Below are 8,893 nucleotides of genomic sequence, written 5' to 3' on the forward strand. Positions count from 1 at the left end.
AAGACTCTGTTTAAAAAAAAAAAAAAAAAAAAAAAATTCCCTTGGGCAGGGCACACTGACTCATGCCTGTAGTAATCCCAGCACTTTTGGAGGCCGAGGTGGGCAGATACCCTGAGCTCAGGAGTCCAACCTGGGCAACATAGTGAAACCCCTATCTCTACAAAAAATAAGAAAAATGAGGCTGGGCGTGATGGCTCACGCCTGTAATCCCAGGACTTTGGGAGGCCAACATGGGTGGATCATGAGGTCAGGAGATCAAGACCATCCTAGCTAACACAGTGAAACCCCGTCTCTGCTAAAAATACGAAAAATTAGCCGGGCATGGTGGCAGGCGCCTGTAGTCCCAGCTACTCAGGAGGCTGAGGCAGGAGAATGGCGTGAACCCAGGAGGCGGAGCTTGCTGTGAGCTGAGATTACGCCACTGCACTCCAGTCTGGGTGAGAGTGAGACTCCGTCTCAAAAAAAAAAAAGAGTCCAGCGTCGTGGTGGTGTGCGCCAGTGGTCCCTACTCTGGAGGCTGAGGTGGGAGGATCACCTAAGGCCAGGAGGTTGAGGCTGCAGTGAGCCATGATCACACCACTGCACTCCAGCCTGGGCAACAGAGACCCAGTCTCAAAAAAAAAAAAAAAAAAGATTCCTCCTTTCCTCAAGCCCCATACCGCCCCCCCCAACCATACGCCTGTGGCCCACTGAGGCTTGCATACTCTGAATTGCAATTATGTGTTATTCTTGATTAAATTCATTTATCCTGGAGAGCCTGAATTTCTCTTTAGGTTGACACCACTCACTCTTGTCAGTCCCTGCAGTGCCCCAAGCATCCCTGTCATGTGGTGAGCAGGGAAACCTTGGCATCTTAAGGATGCAGGTGCAGGAGAGTGAGTCTCCAGGCTGTCAGAGCTGAGCATGTAGAATCCAACCATGGAGAGCACCCTGAGGTTCCTGACCCCAGGTTGTCTTGGTCCTTCCTGAGACCCTGGTGAAGAGTGGGATGGAAGTGCGGGGGGAATCCTGGGCACCCCAAGTAGTCTTGGCCTTCATGTGTGAACTCCTCTCTCCAAGGGGGCCTCCAGTGAGCTCCACCCCTGGGACACAGCTGTGAACACCTGATCCTTGTTCCCAACACCCATGCACTGGCCAAAAACTGCACTTGCCAGGGTAGCAGTCAATCACAGCACCTTGTGTTTATTGGAAATGTCCCACCTACGAACATTAAGATGCCAGCAACTGGCCCACCACGGTGGCTCACACCTATAATCCCAGCAGTTTGGGAGGTCGAAGTGGGTGGATCACGAGGTCAGGAGATGGAGACCATCCTGGCTAACACAGTCAAACCCCGTCTCTACTAAAAATACAAAGAATTAGCCAGGCGTGGTGGTGGGTGCCTGTAGTCCCAGCTACTCGGGAGGCTGAGGCAGGAGGCAGAGGTTGCAGTGAGCCAAGGTCACCCCACTTCACTCCAGCCCGGGCAACAAGAGTGAAACTCCATCTCAAAAAAAAAAAAGACTTCACCCAACTAACTATGCTTATGCAGAAAGAGGTGGCATCCCTGTTCGAGTCATGGCCATGAGGAGCAGCTATGAGAAGGGCCCTAAGGCACAGCATGGTTTGCAATAAGGAGGGCAAAGCCACGGAGAGGGAAAGCTTTGGTTTCAAATATCACAAGGTGTGGGCCTGAGCCTGCTGCCTGCCCAGGTCTGGGCGCCTCCACTCAGCCACTGTCCTCCCCGTGCCTCTAAATCTGGAAGGTTGCATCTAAACCTGCCCTTCCAGACAACACCCCTCCCCTGGGAAACCAATGGGGATGAGTAGCGTCCCTCCACTAGGGGCCGTGGGTTTCGAGGTGGGGGCGGAGGATGAGTTAGCAGTGCTTGCATATCATAGCTCTCTTCACGTCAGCAGGGAGAGGGAGGTGCCACTGCCTCCTCCGAGATGAGAAAGCAGGTGAGAGTCACCAGGGGAAGAACCCTGGGGCAGCTGGCTTGTCCCAGCCACTCCTGAGTGCAGGGAGGGGCCAAGGCACCGAATATGGAGGCTGAGTCCTCACTTGGGGAGCTGGGCAGCCTGAGCACGAAGATCCATCAGAAGCAGCAGGCAGCTGGGGCGAGGGGTAGTGCCTCTGACTCATGAAATCCCGGATTAGTCAGCAACCATCACAGAGGCCACCAGCATTGATCCCACTGGTTGTTGGGGAAGCACAGAAAATTCAGCAGCCTAAACGGACCATGGAAGAGGCTGAGAGGCAGAGGCCCTGGGGATAGATGGGGAGAAGGCAGGAGTACCGGCCGCAGCCTCAGGTGTCCAGGCCAAGCTTCTCAGAGCCACCTGGATCACGGACATCAGACCCTTTCTGTGGCCTTGCTGGGCATCCAGGGTATGTGGGCTGAGATGCCCCAGCCTTGCCTCCATTACTGGTTCGGCCGCTGAGGAGGAGGGGGCAGCCCTCAACTGGGTGGAATTGTCCCCCTCATTCCGGTTCTGCATTGGTAGGCTGCAGAAGCACGTCCTGCATAGCTTATGCAGCTTCCAGGGCTCAACTGGGTGAGGTGGATCCCAGGGCAGGCTCCCAAAGGGACGTGCCCTCCTGTTCTCCCCAGATGACACCACACCTCCCTTGGGCCCCAACCTGAAGCCTCCTCTCAACCCCATTCTCCCAGGTCCCAAGTCCCTCTGCCTCTCGACTAGACCCCACATCCGGGAATGGAGCCATAGAGGCCCCAGCAGGCTGTAGCCACTTGTGTCCAGAGGCGACAGGAGAGGCCCTGCCCTCATGGAGTCCACCAGCATGTTTTATTCTGCGTTCTGCAGGCTGGAAGCACGTGGCAGGCTGCTTTCCCATCCAGAGCTCAGGCTGGGGCCATAGCCCCCAGCTCCAGGACGCCAGGGCTGGCAGGTCTCGGGGGAGTCTGGGGGCAGTCTGGGGGTGTCAGGACTCCCGTGGCTGTAGTAGCTCCCTGGCCTGGTCCTCATCCAAGATGAACGGGGACTGGAACTCCCGGCCTTGCAGGTACACTTCTAAACCCTGGAGACGAGCAGGCAACAATGGCCAAGTACCCACCTTTTGGCTGGTCACAGTCCCCTCTGGCCACACCAAGGAGCCACAGTCCCCAGGCATGATCCCAGGTCTGCCTGGAGTCAGGGAGGGGTGGGGACATAAAGGCTTCCAGGGCCAGGAGCAGACACACACTGCAAGGCCACCCAAGACCACACTCAAGACCCTAGGCCAGCAGGAGACCCTCCTGTCACGCTCAGGTCTGACCTGACCAGAGAAAGGGGCAAGGGTAGCCAAGGTCAGGGAGGTGGGAGAGGCCAGTGTCCTACCTCCACGAGGCCCCCACAAAATCCTGTCTGGCCCCACACTGGGCTCAGACCTGGGCTGTCTCATACCCATGCCCTCCCAGGTCCTGCAAAGGCCTCTGGACGCCTCACCCCACCCCATCCCGTATCTTGGAAAGTCTTCTGCAACTTTAAACCACTGATCCCATTGGTTAACCGAGGTAGAGCTGTGCCGTCTCCACCCAAGCAGCCACCTCTCCCCAGGTGGTATTAAAAACCTGACTCCAGAAAAGCCCCAGATAGGGACAGGCAGCTCTCACCTCTCCAGAGTAAGACACCAAGGGCGATATCTCACAGATGGCCGGAGGGTCTCCATTTGGGGGTAAGCTAGGGAAAGTCCGCTTGTCAATATCTCCTTGCAAAGCCTGCCCAGAGCCCTCCCACAGCACCCCCATCCCCCATAGGAGACTGAGCTCTACACATCTAGCTCCCCGGAGCCCGTCTCAGCAAACTCATCTTCCTCTGGACACCCCAAACCCTGAGCACACATCCCACTGCCAAGTGACAGGACCTGATTTGGGGTAGAAGGCACCCCCACAGGCCTCCCACGCAGAGCCTAGGCAGCTAGATTTAGAAAATCAGGGAGGCAAAAGCCAAACGTCTTTTTCTTTCCCAGCCCTGAAATCAAACTGTCCTGCTACTTTCTGAATTCATGCCAGGGGCTCAGTTTCAAAGCCTGTGAATAAATGGGAACAAGGTTGGTTGGGTGATGGATCCCGTAAAAGCCCTGACCTGACCACTGTGCAATCTACACATGTAACAAAGCTGCACACGCACCCCACAAGTTTATACAAGTAAGAAAAATAAAAATAAAAAAATAGGCGGGCGCGGTGGCTCACGCCTGTAATCCCAGCACTTTGGGAGGCTGAGGTGGGCGGATCACAAGGTCAGGAGACTGAGACCATCCCGGCTAACACGGTGAAACCCCGTCTCTACTAAAAAAAAATACAAAACATTAGCCGGGCGTGGCGGCGGGCGCCTGTAGTCCCAGGTACTCCGGAGGCTGAGGCAGGAGAATGGCGTGAACCCAAGAGGTGGAGCTTGCAGTGAGCCGAGATGGCGCCACTGCACTCCAGCCTGGGCGATGGAGCGAGACTCCATCTCAAAAAATAAAGAAATAAAAATAAATAAATAAATAAATAAAATAAAAGGCAAATCTAAGTATGCTTTTGTAAACAAACCAAAAGCTTGTGGACAAGTTGGGGAGGGAGTTGGGGAGCCCCCTGCCTCCCTCAGTGCACGGAGCACAACTTGAAGGGTCAGGCCAGGAGGCTGTGCTGATGGTCACCGTGTGACCTGGAGCTGGCCAGACACAAGGCCACCTGCATCTGTGGTGGTGCTGGGGAGGAAGACCCCTCCCCAGCATGGCTGTCACAGAGCCAACAGGGCTCTAGAGCTGAAGACTGGGTCCTGACAGCCCTCCCCTTCTGGCCGTAGCTACCCGAGGGCCACACTCACCCGGGCAGCTCTGGGGGCCAGGCCCCATGGGCATCCAGGAAGCGGGCCCCTGCCTGCAGAGCCCACCGGTAGTGCTGGGCGAGCAGGGCCTGGCGGGAGGTACGGGGACTATCCCTGTCGGCCGGCTCTGCGTTCTTCAGTGGGGAAAATTCCTCCTCCCGTAGTACTTCAAAGGCAACGAAGTTCCTGGTGGGGAAAGGGCTGGTCACCCATGTCCCGGCACAGAGGCCCTGATCCGGGCGGGTAAGGGCTGGGCCAGGTTTCCAGTGGCAGAGTGAAGGTCTGGTCCCATGGACAGCAAGTCTAGGGAGGAGCCCTCACAGGTACTGAGTGTCTTTGCTCCTGAGACGCTGGGGATGGTCCAATTCCAGCAGCCATTTCCGGCAGCCAAAAACCTAGACCCTGGGACCCCTGCAGTGAGGGCCAAAGGCCCTGTGAGCCACCCTGGCAACCTGGCCAGGAGACCTCTCCTAACCGTGGGTGGGGGAGTGGAAGGTCCAGGAGGTGGCACTACTGTCCTCCCAAGTCCACAGCCCCAAGGACTCCCTATGCCCGCACCTCAGGTGCTGCTTACCCTCAGGGCCAAGAGCACCCTCTGGTCTTCTCCCTGAGACCTGCCCGCAGGCCCCTTGGCCCCCCCAAGTCTCCACTTCCCTGTCAGCTGGGCCTCAGTTCCCACCACCAAAACTGAGGGAAGGAAGAAGGGAAAAATGAATGAGTCCCACTACTAACTTAGCAAACCGGAACACATCAAACACAAACTTCTCCATCTTTATCCCGTTGGGTTTTAGCGGCTTTATCAGGTTCCCCTCCTCATCCACATACGGGACTTTCTTCACAGCCACGTGTGGCTTCAGCAAAGGCTCAAACTCCCTGGCGTACGGGAGAGCAGAGGGGAAGAAACACACAGATCAGATATGGCACCGCTGGGGCTCTGTCCCCACTTCTGAGCACACCCAGCTGGGTGGGACAGGATGGCAGAGGGACACTACAGGGGACAGAAGCAGCAGAGTAGGGCCAGATCTCCAGGGAGGAGCGGGCACAGGCCTCCTCCCTGCATCCCCGTGCCAAGTGTCAGGTACCATCAGCCACATCCCTGCCCAGGCAAACAGAAACTGGCAAGCCCCAGGGCAGAGGTAGTACCATGGGCACCAGGGCAGGTCCCCAGAAGGCGGAGATAGCAGACTTGATCACAGAGCCTTACAGCAGCTGCCTGCTGAGCACGGCTTGTGCCTGATCTCCAGCACCTCTGCCTCTGCAAACACAGGATCCATTTTCCACCCCAACCCATCAGCTGCCCCTGACCGCAGCCACTCCTGACCACAGCCGCTGCGGCCCAGGGCACTCGGCTCCCTCCACGGGTCCCTGGTCAGCGCAGGCGGCACTGGCCGGCACTCCGCAGCCACCCGCTGCCGCACACCTGGTGACCGCCTTAAGGAAGCCTCGGGTGAAGAAGTGGTTGCAGATGTTGCCTGCATTGTACAGCAGGCCCCCGTCGGAGGCACGCAGCTGTGCGGTGTCAGGACTGATCTCGCTGTACTCCACCACCTGGGGGACGCCGTCCACCTGGCACACCACGCCCACGGGCTCCTCGGGGTATGCCTTTTCCACCACCTGCAGCCAAGACCAGGGATGGTCTTGGAGGGCTGGGGAGAGGGGCGGGGCTCCACGAGGGGCAGGGCCAGGCTGCGCGGAGGGGAGGTAATCCACGAGGGGCGGGGCTCCGCGCAGGTGGGCGCTAACCTTGGCGCCACAGTCTGCGCCCTGCAACACACAGAAGCCGATGAAGACAGGGTCTGCCAGTCGCACCAGGATGTTGTCCACACAGTACACGTGCACAAACTCCACTCCGCGGCGCTCCATGTCCTCCAGGATCTTGTGGTCCTCCAGTGCGCAGTAGAGGCCCCCGTTTCCGTCTGCAGGCGGAGAAGGGAATAGATGTTTCGAGGGCTCCAGCCACAGCTCGCTCTGCGGGTCTAGGACGTACTGGAGGCGGGGTAAGACCCGGCCTTGTGCCTAAGGCAGCCCCGATCACTAACCAGACTGCCCAGCGGTTGTACCACGTGACAAATGAGGCTCAAGGCCCAGAGAAAGAGGCGCCTAACCTGGGACCACACAGCCTCGGGGCAGCCGCGAATCCGGGCGCGTGGACCCCCAGCCACGCTCCCAGTTCTGGTCTGGGAGGTCCCACCCCGTCTCAGGAACGGGCCACACCTGGGGCCATGGCAACTTTGTCTTTCCGCTCCAGGATCACCTTGCCATCAAAGGTCACAGCAGGCAGCAGGCGCTGCTCAAACATGACCACGTTGGCGGGGTCCAAGTGGAAGAAGTCGTGCTCCCTGAAGAACTCGGCCGTGGGCCCCAGAGTGAACTCGCTGGTCATGACGTACCTGCAAGGGAGGCGCGGTGAGCCGGCCGCGAGTGCGCCTGACCCTGCAGGCAGACTGCGCTCGGACCAGAGCCGGCATTGGGGTTCGGGGTCCAGTGTCTAGTTGGGGCTGAGGCCAGGCCCCATTTTGGGCCAGTGCTGGGCTATGTCCCGGGCTGTGCCGGGGTTGGGGCTCGCGTGTGCAGCGGGGTTGGGGGGGGAGGACGTGGGGAAGGGTCCCTCCGGGCCGAGGTAGGGCAGGGAGGACACACCAGGGGACGGTGCAGCAGGTCCCGTGGCGCTCACCGGCCAGCTGCTCCACCCGCCGAATCCGCTCCGCCTGCAGCTGGTACAGGGTCTTCCCGCTGGGCAGCCCCACACGGTACATACCCTTGGGGTAGGTCACGCCCAGGCGAGTGCCCTGCCCCCCCGCCAGCAGCAGGACGGCCACCTTGTTCAGGGCAATCTGGCGGAAACCTGGGGGTACGGGCGCTGTGAAGGGACGCCCGGGACCCGCCCACCCTTCCGCTTTAGGGAAAACCAGCCCTGGGGCTGGGGCTCCGGGACTCGGGGGCCAGAACGCGTGAGGCGAGACAAGTCTCAAAGTAGCGAAGGAGAATTACAGTTCCCCGAGCGCGGCCTCGGTTCCCACCCCCTCCGTGGGCACTAGCCCCTGCCGGCCCCCAGGGCCTCCCGCCCCGCCTACCTTCCTCCTCCCAGCGCCGCCGCGTCTCGGGGTCGCTGCGGCTGGCCCTGCCTACGCGCTCGGCGGGCAGGGGCCGCAGGCGCTCGGCCAAGCCGGGCAGCGGGCCGTGGGGGCGCGCGCAGGCCTCCGCCGCCCGCCGGCAGTGCTCGCGCAGCGCCTCGGGCTCCAGCAGCGCCAGCTCCGCCAGCAGCGCGGCTCGCGACTCCGGCGCCAGCTCGGCCCAGAAGCGCAGGAGGTGCTCCTGGCCAGCGCGCTGCAGCCGGGCGCGCACGTCCTGCTCCGAGGCCATGTCGCTGCTGCCGTCGGTCGAGTCGGCACTCGTGACCCGCGCCACTGACCAGCGTCACGGGACCGGACGGGCGGTGCAGACCCCCCAGCGGGGAGGGCCCGGGGCGCCCCGCCTCGACCCCGCCTCGACCCCGCCTCGACCCCGCCTCGACCCCGCCTCGACCCCGCCTCGACCCCGCCTCGACCCCGCCCCGCGTCCTGCCCCGGAGCCCGCCCATCCCCGCTCCGCGACCCCGACTCCGTCCGGGTTCTCTCTGACCCCGCCCTGTCCACGTCCCCCTAGCCGCCCCCGCGTCCTGTCCGAGACTCGAGACAGGCCCAGCCCCATCTCTCCAGCCGGTCCCCAGTCCCTCTCCGTCCCCTGGACCCACTCCAGTGTCTGGCCCTGGCCTGGTCCCTCGAGCTCCCGTCCCGGTTCCAGCCCTGCTCCAGGCCCCCGACCCGTGCCCGCCCCGTCCACTCCGCGCCCCGCCGCGAGGGATCCCAGGACCCTCTGGGTCGCGCCTGCTGGCGTGGGTGGAGAAATCGACCATTGAGCTAAGGGAGGAAGAAGCCCCGGGGACGCCCCGCAGGGGAAAACTAGGTTCTGTCCCAGCACGGGCTTTAAAAAGAGTGGCATGGCCAGCTTTTCGCTAACCAAGACTCGGACGGAAACCTCCTGGTGTAGAGACAACCGGCCAGGATGCATTGAAGAGGCCTGGGCCACGGCTGAGCTGTTGGGAGGATGGAGCCAGACCGTG

The 8,893-nt window shown here is 60.8% G+C and overlaps 1 protein-coding gene across 4 annotated transcripts; it reads right to left on the reverse strand.

Moving 5' to 3' along the window:
• Positions 1–1,156: 1,156 nt before the first annotated feature.
• UAP1L1 (UDP-N-acetylglucosamine pyrophosphorylase 1 like 1) lies at positions 1,157–8,200 on the reverse strand. Of its 4 annotated transcripts, none has more exons than XR_012424053.1 (9): positions 7,866–8,200; positions 7,432–7,636; positions 7,006–7,181; positions 6,535–6,707; positions 5,935–6,405; positions 5,524–5,664; positions 4,792–4,977; positions 3,594–3,660; positions 1,157–3,019 (listed from the first exon to the last, which is right to left on the reverse strand). XR_012424053.1 is itself a non-coding variant. In XM_005580350.4 (9 exons), the coding sequence occupies exons 1-9, from the start codon at positions 8,152–8,154 to the stop codon at positions 2,924–2,926; spliced, it is 1,527 nt and encodes a 508-aa protein (XP_005580407.3). In that variant the 5' UTR covers positions 8,155–8,200; the 3' UTR covers positions 1,157–2,923. The 4 variants fall into 4 exon arrangements, 2 of the variants coding, with proteins under 2 accessions (XP_005580407.3, XP_015291658.3); XM_005580350.4 differs by having other exon boundaries at positions 6,212–6,405; XR_012424054.1 differs by lacking the exon at positions 5,935–6,405.
• Between the last annotated feature and the right edge of the window lie 693 nt (positions 8,201–8,893).

Source organism: Macaca fascicularis, chromosome 15, assembly GCF_037993035.2.
Source record: "Macaca fascicularis isolate 582-1 chromosome 15, T2T-MFA8v1.1".
Lineage (NCBI taxonomy): Eukaryota > Metazoa > Chordata > Mammalia > Primates > Cercopithecidae > Macaca > Macaca fascicularis.

Coding starts and splice junctions, on each gene's coding strand:
- UAP1L1 (XM_015436172.4), bottom strand. CDS start 8,154: ATGGCCTCGGAGCAGGACGTGCGCGCCCGGCTGCAGCGCGCTGGCCAG. Junction 7,637..7,865: donor GCGGCGCTGGGAGGAGGAAG/GTAGGCGGGGCG, acceptor CCGTACCCCCAG/GTTTCCGCCAGATTGCCCTG. Junction 6,708..7,005: donor CAAAGTTGCCATGGCCCCAG/GTGTGGCCCGTT, acceptor CTCCGCCTGCAG/ACGGAAACGGGGGCCTCTAC.